Below are 19,098 nucleotides of genomic sequence, written 5' to 3'. Positions count from 1 at the left end.
ACAGCCTAAATCTGTCTTTACCGTTCGTTTTCTTGGTATTTTTAAGCTCTTTGACTCAAGCTTGAACGCACCGTTGATGCAAACGCCTCCATTTGTGACGCTGCTTCTTGAACGCAGCTAATCCTCAGCACCGCCGTGTGTTTACTCCATTTTAGCAAGGAAATGCAGGAAAGAAAAAAAAAAAAGAAGCAGCTTTTTTCTGAGCAGAACAGTCTAAAGCGTAATTTAATACTGCAGTCAAAACTCTTGTGTTCAACAATCAACTCCCAGCACAATCTCTCGAACGGAGCAGCTAATGCAGAACTGTTTTCTACAAATGCATCAGAGCTCCACGAAGCTACACCGCCACTGAAACACCTCGAAGACTTGGCAGATCTCCTGATGATGAGTCCACTGGATTGTAAATTTCCATTACACAGTAAGCTATTCACCCCACCGCTTCTACGTACACCTAAATAGTACCTTTTAAGCTGGATATTCACTCCATCTCTTCTTTAAAAGATGAGTTTAGTTAAGGCATTTTTATCATCACTGTACGTTACAGAGGTAACTTCATGGCTTTTCATCATCGGGGATCTGGACCTATGCTGTCGCAGACCGCCTGTGTAAATTGTCTTTAAAAGGATTTTTACACTTGGTAAATTCATAATGGTGCTAAGAGTGTTCCTCTGTTTGTTTGAGGACACGTTGCTACAGCTTTTCAGACACAGCTACTTGAATAAAAACATTTTACCCAGAAAAAAAAAAAGTTTTATTTTTTCCTAAATCCTATTTGTGTATTTCTACTCCAGGAAAGTTTAGGGCCTTGGTCACAATTCCTAGTACTGAAGTTTTGTTTTTTTTTTTATCCCTCTGTGTTTGTACAGAAGACTTCTACAAGCAGCTAAAATTAACTCAATAATTGTAACTGACCATTTTGGTCCATGGGGGGGGTTGAAAACATCTGTATCTGTCTCGTGCTCTCCACAGCCTACCTCACAGGGATGTTGTGAGGCTTCAAGAATGCAGAAGTCTTTTGCTAATGCCTGTCAGAATATTTCTGTCCTTTATCCAGTGACCCAGATGGTGACATCTAGCAAAGGTTTTTAGCCTACTGTAAGTTGGAAAGCTCTAATTTGTTCTCAAGATCCAGGACTGTGTAGCTAAAGCAGAGTCTGAGCTGTGTTGGATGCTCTATTGCTGCTGCTATCACAACAAGGTGTCTCACATTATCCCTCAACACCAGGCTCTGTGCAAATCAAGCAACTGTCAAGTTCTGGTTTTCTTTTCCTCATCAGTGGATAACAACTTTGCTTGCTAACAGTGCAACAAAGCAAGTCAGGCTCTTTTAAACAATGTAAGTAAGAAGAAAAAAAACCCGAAACTCACTTGCATTCAATGCTTGTCAGTATTGTGGGATATTTTAACAATAACATTACAACAAAGTAAACATTGAACAGATTTTTTTTGACTCCTGCAGATGCTCTGCTCTGTTACAGCTCAATTTTGGCCAACAAGATACAATTCGCTCACCCTGGTGCACTCTAAAAATGAATAAGGTAGGCTTTTCTGTTAGCAGCCTTACTTTTTTCTGCAAGTGCCCCCAGTGAGTGACAGATGCTTTGAAACAGAGCAGGGCAGGATGTGAAGAGCTAACTGCAAAGCCCACTGGGCCTGGCTCTTGAGCTCAACATCTCATTAAGAGTAAACTTTTTCCCTTCCCAACTTCATAAAGAAAAAACCGGTGCTAAATCCATAAGAGAACATCCCTGTGGTAACTCACTGTTCTGCATGCAGTTTAATATCACAGCTGTGCTCATCTACACATCTTTTTTTTTTTTTTTTAGCTGAGATGGTTTATTCTTCCTGGTCCAAGCTTTCTGGCAGGAGCCCTTCGGTGCCTGAGCTGCACTGCTGCTGCTTGTGCTTCAGTCCCAAAGCCCGGGTCACCAGCCTCCTTGCCACCGCTGTGTCAGTTTGGGGTCTCTCTTTTGCAGCCTGAAGGAGTTCTAGGTAAAAAGGGGTGAAAAGGATTCAGTTGGAGCTTATTCAGTCTCGTGGCTACACCGCAGGACTGTGAGACAGAAGGGCTGAGTTCTATTTTCTTAGATCTTTTACAGAATTAGCCCAGGAGTATGAGCAAATCATCATACCCCTGCAGAGTATTTTGCCTTTTCTTTTAGAAAGCTGTGCCTCCAGATTTTGCACTTAAGATTTTTCAGGTAAGGTGCAATAATGCCAATTCAAAAGATATTTGGATATGATGAAACTCCAGGCCACTTCTGCAGTGGTAGAGAGATTTGTTCCCCACGAGCTTTCAGGAACAGCTTCATAACTCCTGGCAAAATTCAGCCAGTCCCATCTCTGAGAACAAAATGAAGGCACACAGTCCGACCAATTTATCCACAGAGAGAAAAGTCTGATCGCAATTTCAACTAATCAAAGACATCAGCCTAAATCCTCAGAAAGCAGCAACAGAAAAATATCTGCATTTTTAAAAAAAATAGCTAAATGTATCAGATGCTTTTGGAAAGCCCTTTGGCCAGGAGTGACCAAGAACCTCCAGTTTCTGGTAAGCATCTGGCTTGCTACAGTTTCATCTTACAAGAAAGCAATATACCAAAACTCTACCAAGTCCAAAATAGTCTGCATTTGGCAATTATCTAATCATTTATCAGCAAGTGTTTGCAAATTTATTATCCAGTTAGCAATGTGGGCTTTGCTTGCTTTTTCAGAATTTTTATTAATAAAGGCAGCCCATCAGCAGCTTAAAGGAAAAGGGTCAGGCTCAGAGCATCCACAGCTTGGAAAATAAGCTCTTTTTTTAAAAAAAAGAGACACTGTCAGCTAATTAAGAAAATTTGGAAGAAATTGCTATTGAAACTGAATACAAAGTTCCCCAGAAGGAGTTTATAACCTGATTCAGAAGCGTGGCAATAGGCTACAGCAAAGAGAATCAGGCAGTGAGCGTGAATGAAAGCAGATGAAGCGGAGAGTGTGAAAGCAAACCTAATTCTTTGGCATTTCATTCAAATCTAGCAGTCTTAAAAACTCAGGAACTTCTAACTGTGACAGTGTCCCTTTAAATCATTCATACTGAAATCTGTTTCAACTGCAATGTACTGGAGCACTAACAGCATAGTTGTATGTTCAGCAACGTCTCTACTGCTACAAGATTCATGGCATTTCTTTACTGTGGCAAGTATAACTGATTACAATATGATTTTAAAAGGCAATAAAACAAATAAAACAATGTTAATGGCTAAGCTTAACAATTTTGTCTTCACCTGATACCGAATAAAATTATGCCAACCACAAAGCGTAATTGCTATCAGTTTTGTCTATTTATTGTCTTTAATTGTGCAGAGTAAGAGGGCAGAAAAACTTACTGGGCAAGCCTATGGCATTTGACATGTTCACATTCACCTGTGCCTCCATTCATGCCTGCTGCAGTTATTTTGGCTGTCAGAGCAAAAACCAGCATTACTGACGCAGTAAGTTTTAACATCCCAGTGATAACAGGTTGGATGAAAATAGTGTAAGAATGCAGCAGCAGGCTGTTACTGAGAACTCTACGCAACAGCTCGCTGGCCTGCCATTGCCAATAAAGCTATTAAAAAAAAAAATTAAAAGGAATATTGGTACTTAATAGGTATTTCCCCATTTAATTTGTCATCATGACACCACCCAGGATACAGAAGACAGGCAAAGAGAGAAACAAAAGTTAAAAATAGATTGTCTTACTTGGTCGCTGAAGTGCCTTAATTTTAGACTGCCTTGTTGCGTGGATCAGTGGTCGGATCTTTAAAGAAGGATAACGCCGCCCCAGGGCTTGAGATGCTTAAAAGAACAAAGATTAAAAGAACAAAGATTGCTCAACTTAGCAGGCTGAATTGCGGTGGCTTTAATCATAAAATAAAAATCAATACATGTTGTAACAGAACTGAGTATGATGAGCTTCACCAGCTAGTAAATTATCTCAAGACTTGCACTAAAACAACTGAATTCAGTCTGATCACCTCAGGCTTACACCACACATTCCTTGCACAGGAAGAGTCCCAAGAAAATAGAAACAGATTTTAAAGACACCTCTGATGATTAGACTACAGCCCACGAGCACGAGTGTTCAGACTGCGTATGCTGCTGGATGGAAACTTCTCTTGGGATAGGCATGATCTGAGCTTGGAGCTTTTGCACCCCAAAAAAGTCACTTTGCTAGGAGGCTTGGTGGCCGACCCCATGCCATTGTACTCACAGGGTCCCCAAAAGGACACGAGCATCCTTTGCTGCACACGTGCAGGAATTTTGCCTAGCTTTGGCAGAAAAACTGACGTGGCAGAACAGAGTAAGCTCTAGCAAGGCACCATACAAAAGGTGTCCTGCCTATTACCCAAGCCAATTAAAAACCTGCTGATCTTGCCAAGCGGAGTTTCCACACAGCACACAGTGATGCCAAGGATTAAAAGCGTTTCAAGTTTGAGGTGTGCAGGAAGAAAGAGACGATGAACCATCACTAATTCTGGCCCGAGCATGTGAAGCACCGCTGCAAACTGCTGTGTCAGGACAGGCCCTGGTGCAAGAGCAGAGAAAGCCCAGGGGCTCTGCAGGATCCTCAGCTGCAGCCAGGAGTGAGGGCACCCTTACCTGCAGACAGGCTGGAGAAGATTCCCAGGGCGTGTGTATCGTCGACCCACTGAATTTTGAAGCCACTCTCGCTAAAATGAGAAGACAATAGAAGAATGTTCACTAATAGGGAAAATAAAAGCCACAGTAAAACTCATCATCCTCCTCAAGTTATGAAGAGTACTTAGTATTGTCACCCATAGCCAGCTGGTGCTTGTCAAAGCATTATATTCATCTTACAAGAAGGGAAAGGAAGGAACAGATGAAAATTAGATGTGTCCCTGTCAAGGCCACAGTCAGCTGCCCCCAAAAATGCTCTTCTTCCACCTAAAGAAGCTCTTGGCCAAAAATCAACCTCCATTTCAGGGAGCGTCTTGCAACACATAAATATTGTCATTTGCACAATGCTTTACAAACACTACCTGGTTGCTCAGTCACTTACAAGGAACAGCAAGTGATTTATAAACGTGGTTTACAAAGCTTAGGAGAAAGAGACCAAAGCAAAAAAAATCTAATAATGTGTCAGCGGAAAATGTGAGCTGGGGAGCCGGGACTTCAAAGATGTTTCCCACAGCACAGGAAATACAAATACAATTGACTGCTCAAATTAGATCTGTCAATTTTCAGCTCAGTTTCACTGTCAGAGCAAGTGGAAAAAAAATATACGAGAGAAAACACACGCAATAGACAGCAGCTTATTAAGAATGTAAATAACGCTGTTCGATTTAGAGGGACGCGTGGAGGTGAAGCGCTCACAGCTAATCCATCAGGTGTATCAGGAGGGAAGGTGGCAGACAGGGAGAGGTGCCTGCACACACCACGCCTCAGCTCCCCAGCAGAAGCAACACTAATTCAGAGCTGCACCGAGCACCATTTACCACTAAGACAGGGCTGAACTTTGCCCCGATCCTGCTGCTAATTCAATGTCACCCTCTCAGGCACAGTGCTGTTTGTTCCCTGTATTGACATAATAAATCTTATCTCCACCAGCAGGATTGGGCCCTTTTTTTTTTTCCAAACACTTATGTAAGCATGTAATTTCAACTCAGGCACTGGGATGCAATAGCAAAGAGGCTCCTACGAAGCACATGAAGGCTCCTCGCTGAAGCTGGAACAGAAGGAATAAGTCTGCACGTAGGCAACAACGTGCCTGACAGAGCCCCGAAGAACCAGGCGTGTTTTAAATCATGCATAAACTGCAGGAAAACGTCCTTTAAAGGACAGAGGGTGTAAGACGTGGCAGCACGAAGGCAAAACTACAATTCAGTGTAGCATTAGCAGACTCTGCTGTGCATTCAAGTCTGGATACTGCTCACCTTACACCCCTCAGATGGGTACTTACTGGAAATCTGAGAAGACTTCTAAGAGGTGCTCCGTTTTCAGCGATGGGGAGAAGTCGTAGATTTCAGTTACGTGTCCAAAATCCCCCTCGTTGAGCTGTGCATCTCCATAGCTGGAATAATCAAACCTGATCTTCTCGATGCTTATGTCCTTCACGGTTAAATGGCCCACAATCTGGGAATAAAAAGACATGAATAAATAAAAACGAAGTGGTTTATAAAAGCTGCATTTCTAAAAAAGCTCCCTAAGTGTAGGAACAGGCACAGGTAGCTGATCCTTTGAAGGCACATTATGGAAAACAAAGATCAGACCAGCACGGGACAAAGCTGCTTCTGCTACTACCACTCCTGCACTGCCTCAAGAAAGCAATTTGGTTCCCAATTTGGGCTAACCACTTCCCTGTGTTATGGGGAGAAGGTGGGAAATTATCACAACAAAGACATGAAAGACCAAGAGGCGTGTGGTGAAAGCAGGGAGGACTGCACAACCACCAGGGCAGCTGCGGCCGCTCCGCCACCTTTTGCGCATCGCCTTCAGTGCTTCTCAGCTCTGCCCTGGCTTAGTCCTGGTCCAGAAACACCCAAATGGTTCAAATCTGGGTGAAACGCTGCAAAAAAATGGACCAAGAGCTCATTTCCAAGAGCAATCGGGTGTCCACCAGACAAGATTTAATTTCAAAGAGCAACCCTGCTGGGTCTTGCCTTGGTGCCTCCAAACCATCTCACAGACTGGTTGGGGTTGGAAGGGACCCTAAAGATCACCTAATTCCACCCCAAAGGCCACGCTCCTGCCGACAGCTTCAGCAAACACCTGCGAAGCCCCGGCACGAGGTCTGGCCTCCTGTTGTTGAGGGACAACTCCTGAGCCACCCTTCTTTCCTCAAAACAATTCCCCGGGGCAAACGCTACCTCTTTCAGGAGCTCTGCAGAACAGTCGTCCTCGAGGCTGCTCTCCCGCCCCGGGGTGGCCGCGCTCTCCTCTTTATCACCTGCAGGCAGCCGCAGCTCACGCCACAGCGCGTCGGCCAAGCCCGAAGGCTCCTTGTCGTGCTCTGGCACCTCCACCCAGCGCTTCTGGTCGTCGTGGCCCGATGGCTTGGCACCACCCATGGGCTCAGGTGCAGCCAAGGGCTCATCTTGGGCTCCGGGGGGGCTCTGGTGCTGGCTCTGCTCCCCCTGAGCACCACCGGGGCACTCCTGAGGCTCAGAGGAACTTTTGCCCAGCTCCGACGCGCCAGCACTCGCTAAGTCCCTGCCCTGTTCTTCCAGTGGTGGCACATTTCCGCCGCTCTCCAGGCTCTTGGCATCAGCACAGCTCTTATCTCGGTCGTTCAGCACCAGCGACGTTGCAGCAGGCAGGTCTGTGCAGGAGTCAGTGCCACGGCTTCCCGACAGGGAGGAGTTTGTGCTGCTCTCCACCACTCCGGCAGCCTGGCCCTTTTGGTCTGGAGCGTGGCACAGGGTCTTGCTACCTTCTGCTACGACACGGCTCTGCTCTTGCTCTTCTGCTTCAGCTCGCTTTTCGTTGTGTATGGAAGGAAGGGAATCGGAACAGTCTTTATCCTGACTTTCCTGCCCAGAGAAATTATTATTTTCTAACAAGGGGACATCCGCACGGCACGGAGGATGGTCATCGCTTGCATCGTCGTTACTTTTTCCTGAAACACTCTCTTCTCCAGGGACTTGTTGCTTGTCAAGGGCCAAGGAGACACCACTGGCTGCTGCACTGGATTCAGGGCCACCTTCAGGCTTACCCAGCCCATCCTGGGCGTCCCCAGCTGCAGCCTCAGGGCAGATCTCCCCTTCTCGTGCCACATCCACACCCGACTCGGTGCCAGCCACCACCGGGCTCTCGTGCTCCCCCCATTCTGCCTTCTTGCGCATCGCTTTGGGGACGTACAGGGCTTTATCCGGCTTCTTTCGGGGCGGCCTTTTAATCCTGCCAGACCCCACGCAGGCTCGAGATGCGTCACCGTGCCCGTCCCCACCGTGCCGAAGCCTGGCGCCCCCCCGGCCGCCACCACGACCCCAGGGCTGGGGAGGTCGGTGAGGTCTCGGTGCGTTGGCGCTGGGGTTTTGGTCGCCGCTTTCACCGGGCAGCCTAGGAGCAAGAGAAGAGGCATGAGGAGCCTGAGTAAAAAGAGAGAAAGCAGGAAAATGATCGGATCTGCACATAAAAGTCTGCAGACGGGGGAAAAAAAGAGCTTCCACTTCCCTAGTGACCAGAAGATGCTATTAATAGGACACCCTCCTCTTTGCTGAGAAGCACCGCGCAAGTTTCAGGCGTCAAAGCTGGAATAAAAACCTCACGGCCAGAGAAACTGCTGTCACATCCACCGCCCAGTACCTTATGGCTGAGTGGCAGATGACCGTCCTCCTCCTCCATCCTTCTCCAACCGAAAAGCTGCTCAGCAAATCCACGTTCTCCACGGTCCTGTGGATCAGGTACCGGAGGCGACTGGACAGAGGGGGGAACAGGAGCACCCTGGAAAAGACAGAGGGGTCGGGGGCATCAGCAGCTTGCAGGAAGAAAAAGGACAGGGATGCAGCAATAAATTTACTTAACTGTAATTTGTTTTATAATTGCACTCTCTGACATTTAAAAGTTATAAAACAAATATTTAAGGTCATTACAAGCTGGTGGGATAGCTGAACTAAGAATTTCCTCCCCTGCTCCTTCCTGAACCCCTTTTTTTGGGGGGACTTCTCAAGGGTTTCACAGGTCACTGGATCAGGAAGGAGACCCAGTTTAAAGCCAGCCTGGACGAAGAAAAATGACGCAGCAAGCGCAAGGCGACGAGATTGCTGCCGGGGGGAGGATCTGCTGCACAGGAAGCCCTCAGCAGAGCAGGGAGCTGAACTATTTGATTACAAAACTATTAATTATAACTCCGCCAGGCTGACTACAGCGAGCCCAGCCAGCCTGGAGCTGGTGTAAAAGCCACCAGTGTCCAAAATAATTCTGCTCGAAGGCACCTTAAGGGCAAAGCAGGCACGGCAGGAACTCCAAGCTGGCTCTTGTCCCGTGGGGAAGCCCCGAGCTCCGTGTCCAGGCAGATCTTGCAGCTCCCAAAGGCTGCCACGCAAACCCAGCTGCTGCTTTCACAGCCCGGAGGACTGATTCAAAGCAGAAAGGTCTCGCAGCAAGCGAGACCCCAAGACGCCAAGCGCCCCTACCTGTGGTGCTGCCCCTGGAGCATGAAGTGCTCCAGCTCCTCCGCGATCCTGCCCACGAAGTCATCCTCGTTGGGCGAGAGGAAAACGCCATCCATGCAGCGCAGCGCCAGGGTGGCAGCGGATGGGAGGCCTGGGGAGGGACGGGGACGCATGGGGACCCCCTGCACCCACTGCCATTTCTGCGCACCCCCATACCATGTGCACCCCATTGCACCCCAAACCTTCCCTCTGCATCCCCAGTACCCCAAACCCTCCCTCCGCACCCCCAGCACCCCACTGCACCCCGTCCCTTCCCTGCACACCCCCAGCACCCAGCTGCACCTCGTCCCTTCCCTGTGCACCCCCAGCACCCCAAACCTTCCCTCTAGAGCCCCAGCACCCTGCTATACCCCAAACCTTCCCTCCACACCCCCTGCACCCCAAACTTTCCCTCTGCACTCCCAGCACCCCACTACACCCAACCCCTTCCCTCCACACCCCCAACACCAAGTTACACCCCAAAACTTCCCCCTGCACCCCCAGCACCCCAAACCTTTCCTCTAGAGCCCCAGCACCCTCCTATACCCGACCTTCCCTGCACACCCTCAGCAACCAGCTACACCCCAAACCTTCCCCCTGCACGCCCAGCACCCTAAACCTTCCCTCCATACCCCCAGTGCCCCAAACCTTCCCTGCACAGCCCCAGTGCCCCACTGCACCCCAAACCTTCCCCCTGCACCCCCAGCTCCCCACTACTTCCCAAACCTTCCCTCTAGACCCCTAGCACCCAATTATACCCTAAACCTTTCCTCCACACCCCCAGTGCCCCAAACCTTCCCCACACACCCCCAGCACCCCAAACCTTCCCCCTGCCCCCCCAGCACCCCAAACCTTCCCTTTAGCGCCCCAGCACCCAGTTACACCCCCAAACCTTCCCTCTTCACCCCCAGCACCCCAAACCCTCCCTCCACACCACCACCACCCAGTTACACTCCAAACCTTCCCTGCACACCCCCAGCACCCAGTTACACCCCAAACCTTCCCCCTGCACCTCCAGCACCCCAAACCTTCCCTGCACACCCCCAGCACCCCGCTACTCCCCAAACCTTCTCTCCGCACCCCCAGCGCCCCAAACCTTCCCCGCACGCCCCCGGCCACCCCCCTACCCCTTTCCCTTCACCCCCAGGCACCCCCATTCCCTCCCCACACCCTTTTATCCCCTCACACAGCCCAAATGGGGGCTCCCCGGACCCCCGGCCGGGCCTCCCCGCGCCTCCCCTACCGCCAGGCCCGGCCGAGCGCCGCTTCCCGGTGCGGCGCCTGCGCCCGGCCCCGGCCCCGGCTCCTCCCGCCGGGCAGCGCCGCCCCCGGGCCCGGGGGGAGCGGGGCGGGGGCTCCGTGAGGGGAAAGGGGGTTCAAGAAACCCCTTTAAGGCCCTAAATGGGTTTAGGTGTCCAGTGTCCCGCTCCTGGGTGGGGAAACGGTGGAAATATGAGGGAATTGTGGAATATCCTGAGGTGGGAGGGACTCGCAAAGGTCGCCAAGTCCTGGTTCCACGCGGTTTTACCCCAAAGTTCAGACTGTATGGCTAAAGGCACAGCCCAAATGCTTCTTAAAGTCCCACAGGCTTGGTGCTGTGACTACATCCCCAGGGAGCCTGTCCCAGTGTGTGACCACCCTCTCAGTGAAGGACCTCTTCCTGATGATGTCCAGCCTGAACCTCCCCGTCCCAGCCCCATGATGTTCCCTCAGGTCCTGTCACTGTCCCCTTGGTCCTGTCACTGTCCCCAAAGGGAAAAGTTCAGCACCTGCCCCTCCGTTCCCCCTCATGAGGAGGCTGTAGACCACCATGAGGCCTCCCCTCAGCCTCCTCTCTCTTTTCCAGGCTCAACAAACCAAGTCACCTCAGCCTCTCCTCATACATCCTCCCCTCTAGGTCCTTCACCATCCTTGCAGCCCTAAACCCAAACCCTGGCTCTACGTACGGACTAGGGGATGAAAGGCTGGAGAGCAGCTCTGCAGAGAGGGACCTGAGGGTTGTGGTTGACAGCAAGCTGGATATGAGCCAGAAAAGATGTGAAATTATTGGCCAGAGAAGGGCTATGAAGATGGTGAAGATGCGTAAATGCTAGGGAAAACATTTTCTGCAGGCAGCAGGAGGAAGGGTTTCAAGAACTGCTGCACAGAAGAGCAGCAAGGCTCTCCTTGGCCAGGTCAGGGCAGTATTTGGTGTCTTCCTGGGGTGTCATCGGCCCCCCAGGTCACTGAAAGCATCCCTGCTGCTCCGGGCAGGAGCAGAGAGGGGCACTGCCTGCTCCCTGCTGAGAAATCGCTGCTGGTCAGCATGGGAGAGAGGTGGATGAAAACGAAACACACAATTCGTTAGTGATGTGCTCAAAGTAACTGATGACCCCCATTTCTTTTGGGGGAGTAGTAAAGAGCCACACCATTGCTCCTGTAGATGCTCCACACCCCGTAACAGGCTTGCCTTGGCATCACAAAATCCTCCTCTCAGGGTTAATGTCTCCTGCTCTCCCCCTCAGCTGATTGCCCAGAATTACCATATAGATTGGCAAAGCCAGGCCTGTGATTGCACAAGAGCTTCTGCCAGGCTCCTTCAAACACCCTGAGCCCCTCGTCCTGCCTCTCACCTGCAGCCTGCTCTGGCCTCTGCCTGATGAGGAGCAGCTGATGTTTGGAAGCAAAGCCAAGCAAGGCAGCAACATAACACAGCATCCTCCCGTTCCCCATCCCTGCACTATCATCCCCTTCTCTGCTAACTCCATTCCCCCTAAACCTGAAAAAATTCACTTTGAGGGCAGCAGCCCCCCTGCCCCACGTTATCCACCCAGACAGGCTCCTGCAGCAACCGCAGCCACCACCTGCACGCTTAATTCCTGCCTGCCCCAGGCCTTCGTAATAAAATGTGCTTGATTTTGTGACTGCACAGAGCAGGACGGTGCCCTTTTCCCAGCCTCAGAGCATCCTTTCTAGCCCAGATGGATACAAGCAGGGCAGCACGATTCCTAGCCTGGGATGCCAAGCCGTGGATGCAGGGTGAGGTTTCCCCTTGCACCCCTCTGGTATTTACCCCTGAGCAGAGACGGATAACAGACCTTTCCTCCCCAAAACATGCTGGTCCATCTGCCCTGCACTTGCCTGAGCTCTCGGAGAAGGCTGCCAGCTGCTGTACCTTCTCTCTGGGGTGCAGCCCCCAATTTCCATTTAAATTGAGATTTTTACATTCCTTCTCCCTTAGTCCCAATGTGCCCAGGTTTACTGAGTGCCTTTGGACACTTGAATTGCGCCTGATGGGACCTGGACACCTCTCCCTGGTTAATGATGTCTCTGCACATAATCAGGCACCAAATGAGATAATGTTGGGGCCCTGGTACCTCCACAGCAGCTGCTGCAGCAGCAAATTGGAGCACTCAGAGTACTGAAGTCACCAGTTTGTTATCTTATTCCACAATCCAGCTTGCATTAGACTAGAGCACCTATTTATTCATTTTACTCCTACCTAGACTGCTCAGCAGTGACAGCCACGCTCATCCTGACAGCCCCACAAGCACCCATTTCCCAACCTGTCTGCAGGGCGAGCCAGCTCTGCTGCTCTCATCCCACCCATGGCAAAACCAGAGCTCCAAAAACCCAAATGACTTACCTGGGATTACAGGGCAGGACGGGAGCAGTGCTTACAACAGCACGCAGAAGTCCTGACCCCCAGTTTCTGCTCCAGGACCAGCCCCGGGTAGGAATTCATTTCACTCACCTCTGAAATACAGCCAGGGACGTAGCAGCACGCTGCACAACCTCAGGGTGGAAGGAGGAGGATGCTTCCCAGCAGGACTGCGGGGCAAAATTCAGAGAAGCAGAAAGCAATCAGTGGAAAACCAAACAGGTCTGGGCTTCCAAGGACTGTCGGAGACACTAAATAAGAAGAGCTTCCCACCTCACCTCAAAGGGCTGTGTTCCAGGCCAGCAGATGACGTGAGAACAAGCAAGGTGATGACACATGGGAATAATTCAGGCTAGTGGTCTGGCTTTTTTCTCTGAGAAATGAGCCTTAGCTCACGTTCTGCCTCGGTGCCTCCTGTCTCCGTGTCACTGCACCCTGGTGCTTTTTCTCTTTTTCCCCTCGATCTGCAGCATCTTCTCTTTCCTCACTCCTGTCCCCCACAGCACTGTGCTTCGTTCCTGGTGCTAGCAAACCTCGGGAGCTGGAAAAGCACTGCAAGGCACAGCCCTGGTGGTGTGCAGCTATTAAAGGCTGAGTGATTGCAGAGGGAGAGGAGTTTCTGGATCAGGAGGTGCCCAATTTGCCCTCACCCAGGTGCGAGGCAGCACCAAAAACTGCGTTATCCCAGCTGACCTGAGACTTGCACAAGTCAGGTTTCCTAAGGCTGTGGTTGAGGTGTCAGAGGATGAGAAGCATCTGCTCTCTGCCCCATCTCCGTGGCAGCAAAATAAAGAAGCCCCTTCTGAAGCAAAGTTAGACAAGGCATGTTTTTTGCCAAACAAAGCCCAAGTCACACACCTTTCTGGAGCTGTTACCCATTTCCCCGATGTGCAGAGGCCTGCTCCACAGCCTGGAGGCTTTTGGTTTAGCTCAGTGTCACCACCTTGCATCTTCTGGTGCAGATGCCAGGAAGGAAACAGCCCTGGCACGTAGCAGGTCGAGTCAGAGGGAGCTGGGGCACTGCACCCTCTGTAGGAGAGAGCCCCAGCCGGCTGGAGCAGGGGATTGAGAGGAACGAGGAATCTCCTGCAGCACTCCCAAACTCCACACAAGTTAAAAGCAGACAGTAACCATACAAAAAAGAAGCCCCACCTCTATCAGAGGTTCACATCATTGTCTCTGTTGTGTTTCTTTTGCAGGTTTACCCTGCAGCTCATCATAGATATCTGAGGTACACTGAAGCACTAGATTTTCTCCAATCTCTTTATATAGAGTCATGGATTAAAGCCCAGCACCTCACGACAAGATGATCTTATTAAATTGTTCCGAAGCAGGGAGACCAGGTCAGTACCTTCACTGGCTGGGTATTATATGTAGTCCCAAATAAAGCACAACACACCTGCTACAACCCAGCTTTTAGTGGAGAAATCACCGCGTGTCCTGCAGTAACGTCCACATGAAGTCATTCACGTTGGGCCTCCTAAAAAACACTAGGCAACATCATCTGAGAACAATTCCTTCTGTAAGTTAGGCTGCCCCGAACTCTCAGAGCTGAAAAGCCCCGAGACTGTCTCAGGTTTAACAGCTACCTTTGCTGCTGTGTGGGGAACCAGCTACAAATGAAGCTGAGGTTTATCAGCACTTCCCCAGAGAAATCCGAGCATCGACCTTGGAAGTACGGCAAGCTCTGCTCCCCTCCCACACCGATTATGCTGAAACTTGACTATAATTGGGCTCTATTTAATAATTACCGTTCCTCTATAATTATCACTTGCTGATTTTTCTCTTTGTTAATGTTTGCAGGGAGCGGGGGGGAGGCTCTTCTGCTGTGCCAGAGAGCTAAAGATGTCTCGGAGTCGAGGCGACACGGGTCTGCTGCTCGCTGCCGCAGTGTTTAAGCGAGCACCGATCAAAACACGCTCCAAAATCACTCGTGTCACAGTCGACAGTGAAATGCTGGGGCTGCTCGCTTGCCATTTCTACCCCGAGCAAGCCAGACACAAGCTCCAAGGTGCACAGGAGAGGCTAATTAAAGAGTACAGGTGAGCAAGGAGCGCTTCTGAAGAAGCCATTATTATTGAAATGAGACAGCAAGGGAGGCAGGCAGGAAGGATCCTTAATGAAATGGGGGAGGAAGGGAATTAGAGGGAGAACAAAGTGAAAGGGGGAAGAAGCAGACTGTGAAAAGGAAGGGGGCATGACTGCTGGAAGATGTGGCACAGGGATGAAGCCAAATCTGCAATGTTCTTGCTCGCAATTTGTCCTCTCGAGGCTGAAGGGCTCAGGCACCCTCGTTACCAAAGGCCCCCAGCAAATTGTCCAGTGTCCTGGGGCTAAAACGTGCTCCTTGTTCATCCCAGACTGCCCTCAGCTGGGCATGTCCCAGCTTAGAGAGAGGCTGGCCCTGCTTCAGGGGCCAGGGCAGACCTTTAGCAGGCAGAATCCTTTGCTAATGAGCAAATGCCCTGCAGGATGCTCCAAACGAGCTGCTGCCAAGCACAGCCCCAGGGCTCCAGGAAAGGTGGCTGCTCGCTTGTCTGGCCTGCAGGATAACCTGCCTGAACTACAGGGAGGCAGTCAGAGGTGAGCCTAATCATCTCTCAGATAAATTTATCCCCGCAAGGCCACTGCCACCTTCCTGCACAACCCCCCAGAAAAGTGTTTTTCCCCATCTACGCAGCTCAGCGCTGTTCCACCAAGCACAAGGCAGCACTACGGAGCGCTGAATTCAGCTTGTGCCCATGGAGCAGCCTCGGGCTGATGGCTTTTTGGACACAGCCCCTCTCCCCACAAGCACAGCTGCAATTTTACTTCGTGGACTAAGTAGGAGAGGCTCAGCAGACCACAACAGCCCCTGCTTTGTCAGCTGAAGTCACAACGAAGGTGGAATTCGAACCCTTGCATTTCTGTCTTTCGCAGAAAGCATTTTCCCTTGGCTCAGTTGGAGGAAGCAGCCACACAGATTTCTCCTGGCCACCTGGTCTGGATCTGAAACTGCAAGTTACAAACAAAAATTTAAATAAATAATATATATATATATATATATATATATGAATCCCTTAAGCCATCTGGAAAATCACTCTGGCTATTCCACACTTTTTAATGCAAACTCTTGACCAGGATCCACGTTATCTTCAAAAATCCATAAAATAGGCAATAGCCGATCCATCTGAGACCCTGTTCCACCTGAGACCATTGCACCACCCTGCTCCCAAGCCTGTCTCAATCCGTGGCATTGCTGGTGAAAGGTGTAATCTTCTCCAGCGAGACAGCCACTTCGTGCTCCACCTGTATCACTGCAGGGCAGGTGCTGTGAGAGGAGAGCTGAGAAACCTTGTCAAAGGACACCTCGTTGTTTTCCAGCTGCGGAGCAGCGTGGGGGAGAAGCTGGGGGGAGCTAAGGGTCACCATTTCCTTCTGATAGGTGCTGTCGTGGTGGTAGGAGACCAGCTTGTTGCTGAAGTTCACCGTCTCCACCACGTTGCTGGGGCAAAGGTGGGCACAGCCCAAGAGGGTTGCAAAGGCTCTCCGAAAATCTGCGTTGAAGGCGTAGATGATGGGATTGAGGGAAGAGTTGGCCCAGCCGAACCAGACAAAGGTGCTGAAAACGGTCTCGCTGACGCAAGGCAGCTCTCCTGGCTCGTGGAGGTCGAGATCACAAAAGGGCACCATGCAGTTGAGCACGAAAAAAGGCAGCCAGCAGAAGACAAAGACACCCATGATGACGGAGAGGGTCTTGAGGACCTTGGTCTCCTTCTTGAAGGAGTTCTTCAGGGAGGCTCCGTGAGGGCAGTCGCTGCTGTGGCAGCTTTGGGCATGTTCCACTGCTCTCTCCAGGGAGGAGATCCTGCGGATCTGCCGCCGGGCAATGTGGTAGATGCGTGTGTACGTCACGATCATGATGGCAACGGGGATGTAGAAGCTAATGAGAGAAGACGAGATGGCATAAGTCCTGCTGAGGCTGGAATCACAGCTCTCCTCCTCCCTGGTGCTGTTCTGCTCCTGCTCCCCATGGAGCTCACGGTCCTTGTGCCACTTCAGCTGCACGGGGATGAAGGAAATCAAGAGGGAGAGCAGCCAAGCCACCGCGATCATGACGAAAGCCACGCGCTGTGTCATCCTCCTCTCGTAACGGAAGGGACTGGAGATGGCCCAGTAGCGATCCACGCTGATGATGCACAAATTGAGGATGGAAGCTGTGGAGCACATGATATCAAAAGCCACCCAAACATCACAGAAAGCCCCGAAGGGCCAGAACCCTGCTACCTCGGTGGCGGCCTTCCAAGGCATCACCAGGACAGCCACGAAGAGGTCAGACACCGCCAAGGAGATCACAAAGAAGTTGGTGACCTTAGAGCGCAAGTGGCTGAACCTGATGACGGCCACGCACACCAGGGTGTTGCCCAGGAGCGTGGAGAGGATGAGAAGGAGAAGTAAGGCAGCTGTCACCCCGTGGAAGGACAACGTGGAGTTGCCTTCCTCCGTCCAGCTCTTCCTGCTCCTGGTGTCGTTGATCACAGCCTCCCTTTCCGCGGAGGAATAAAAACCATCCATGGGCTTCCTGTTGTTCCAGTCCTTTGAGGGATTTCACAGCTGTTCAAGTCTCTGTCAGCATCCCAAATGCTGTTTCTGCCGCTCTGTTGACGGCTCAGAAGCACCAACTGCAATCCTCCCAGCTCTCACAGCCAGCCAGATGACCCAGCACAAGGAAAAGCACTTGAAGCCCTCACTCTTTTCCAAGCCTCCTGCTGACAGCGCGGCATTTAGTTTTTAATCTTGCCTCCCATCCCACTTTTCTTCCTTTGCAGCCCGCCGTTCACAAAGAGCTGGCACTCACCTCTGGCGGTTGAGCAAGCTGGGAGGGCTTTGCTGCAAAACCCTTCTCCCTCTCCTCTCTCAGAAGCTCTTCAGCTGTTGATGAGCTCTTGCCTGCTGCAGAATCCCAGTCGATCCCTTTTGTACTGGCCAGGCTGGGACTCGCTGCCAGGCACAAGAGGGAGTTGGGCTCTTGTGGACGGATGCTCTCTGCTCTAAAACAGGCTGCTCTGCTCTCTGCTCTTCCCTCTCCTGCTGATTGCCTCTGGATTCCACACAGGTGAGAGCTGGCTCTGCCAGTTGCTTGGGAATTAGGGGTAAAAGAAACATTCAAGTGGGATTTGAGCTGCACAAAATCCTTCAGGAGAAAAAGAAAGCAACAAATAAAACAGAACAAAACAAAACGTCTGTATAAAACTAACTTTTTTTTTCCTTCTGAAAGTATCAGACAATGCAGTTTTCAGACAGTCTTCTGGTAAAGGTTCCTTATAGGATCAAAGAGGGTATTGAACATTACTTTTTTTGAAAATCCTGAATAAATTAGAAGTTTTACATCCTGAATAAATGAGAATACTTTCAGAAAAAGCGATATAAGGTAGTTTCCCCTCCAAACTCAGCATTCTTTCTTTAAATTTGATTCCTAAATAGCTCCACGTTAGCTATCACCTCAGCAATCAACTGTCAGCTGAAAATATTACCCTGAAAATCATGATGCCTTTCCAGCAGAGCCACTAACCCTGTCAGCTAATAGTGCTCATCCCCAAGAGGTCTGCTTGCCAACATTGAGGGGAGAAATGTTGTGGTATTCCGACCTACTAATAAATAATTTAGTCTTGGAAGCAAGCAGACCCCATCCCTGGCTTTATAACTGAAACCACTCTAGCCTAAAGGGCTCCCCTGATAAAGAAACCTCAGAAAACTCCTTCAAGGAGGCAGGTTTCCTCGAGAGCCAGCTCTGGAACAGCTGCTTAAATGGGGCCTGCTTTTGAGAAACGCTTTGCTAGTAAGCTGGCCAAGACACAAAAGGGCAGCAAAAGCTCTCCAAATCAAACTGGAAAAAAAAAACACCAAGTGAGGCAGCTCAGCGCTGATCCATTCATTGCATCGATAGCTGTGGTCGTGTATCACAAGGACCTCTGCCACTGCTGCCACTTCAGAAGAAAGCAGCAGCCAATCTATACAGCTTCAGCTCAGCTGCACCGAGATTTAATTACCCTGACCCCGTAACCCAGGCTTTGCATAATCCCTGGCAGAGCAGGAACTGCCCAAGAACGACTTCGCAACAAGAGCGCAATTATCCTCTGGAAGATGCAGCACCGAGCAGCTTACTCCTAAAATAAACAGCACGCTTGCTCTGTGACAGGTTAAAGCAACTCGCTGCCTACATGCCACGGAGTTTACTTCTGAAGGCTTTGTTTAATTAAGCCTCATTAGTTCCGCCGGCTTCCAGCGGGCTCCTGCCAAGTGCCTATGCCGAGCAAGGCAGCTAGATGGCACCAAGAGCCG

The 19,098-nt window shown here is 50.5% G+C and overlaps 2 protein-coding genes across 5 annotated transcripts; both read right to left on the bottom strand.

The window, feature by feature from the left end:
- Nucleotides 1-64: 64 nt before the first annotated feature.
- R3HCC1 (R3H domain and coiled-coil containing 1) lies at nt 65-10,496 on the bottom strand. 4 transcript variants are annotated; one of them, XR_014319080.1, is made up of 10 exons: nt 10,381-10,496; nt 9,120-9,249; nt 8,290-8,427; nt 6,852-8,043; nt 5,945-6,117; nt 4,624-4,694; nt 3,724-3,819; nt 3,369-3,441; nt 2,151-2,343; nt 1,856-1,988 (listed from the first exon to the last, which is right to left on the bottom strand). XR_014319080.1 is itself a non-coding variant. In XM_082779512.1 (9 exons), exons 2-9 carry the CDS (start codon nt 9,212-9,214, stop codon nt 1,952-1,954), a joined length of 1,875 nt encoding a protein of 624 aa, XP_082635638.1. In that variant the 5' UTR covers nt 9,215-9,249; nt 10,381-10,495; the 3' UTR covers nt 842-1,951. The 4 variants fall into 4 exon arrangements, 3 of the variants coding, with proteins under 3 accessions (XP_082635637.1, XP_082635636.1, XP_082635638.1); XM_082779512.1 differs by lacking the exon at nt 2,151-2,343 and having other exon boundaries at nt 842-1,988; nt 10,381-10,495; XM_082779511.1 differs by lacking the exons at nt 2,151-2,343; nt 3,369-3,441; nt 10,381-10,496 and adding an exon at nt 10,324-10,359 and having other exon boundaries at nt 65-1,988.
- Nucleotides 10,497-15,999: 5,503 nt separating this feature from the next.
- LOC309887629 (D(1) dopamine receptor-like) lies at nt 16,000-17,331 on the bottom strand (the record flags this gene model as incomplete). Its single annotated transcript, XM_082779506.1, has 1 exon — nt 16,000-17,331. One exon carries the CDS (start codon nt 17,329-17,331, stop codon nt 16,000-16,002), a length of 1,332 nt encoding a protein of 443 aa, XP_082635632.1.
- Between the last annotated feature and the right edge of the window lie 1,767 nt (nt 17,332-19,098).

Source organism: Aythya marila (assembly GCF_965140915.1).
Source record: "Aythya marila genome assembly, chromosome: 26".
In the NCBI taxonomy this organism is placed as follows: Eukaryota; Metazoa; Chordata; class Aves; order Anseriformes; family Anatidae; genus Aythya; species Aythya marila.
This window is presented reverse-complemented; position numbering and strand designations above follow the sequence as displayed.

Bases quoted from the DNA above. Each gene is read 5' to 3' on its own strand.
- R3HCC1 (XM_082779510.1), bottom strand. From the start codon at position 9,214: ATGGATGGCGTTTTCCTCTCGCCCAACGAGGATGACTTCGTGGGCAGG. The intron at 3,820-4,623 runs GTAAGGGTGCCC...TGTTCTTTTAAG, and splicing joins CTTCTCCAGCCTGTCTGCAG to CATCTCAAGCCCTGGGGCGG. The intron at 1,989-3,723 runs GTAAGACAATCT...CTTTTTACCTAG, and splicing joins TAAGGCACTTCAGCGACCAA to AACTCCTTCAGGCTGCAAAA.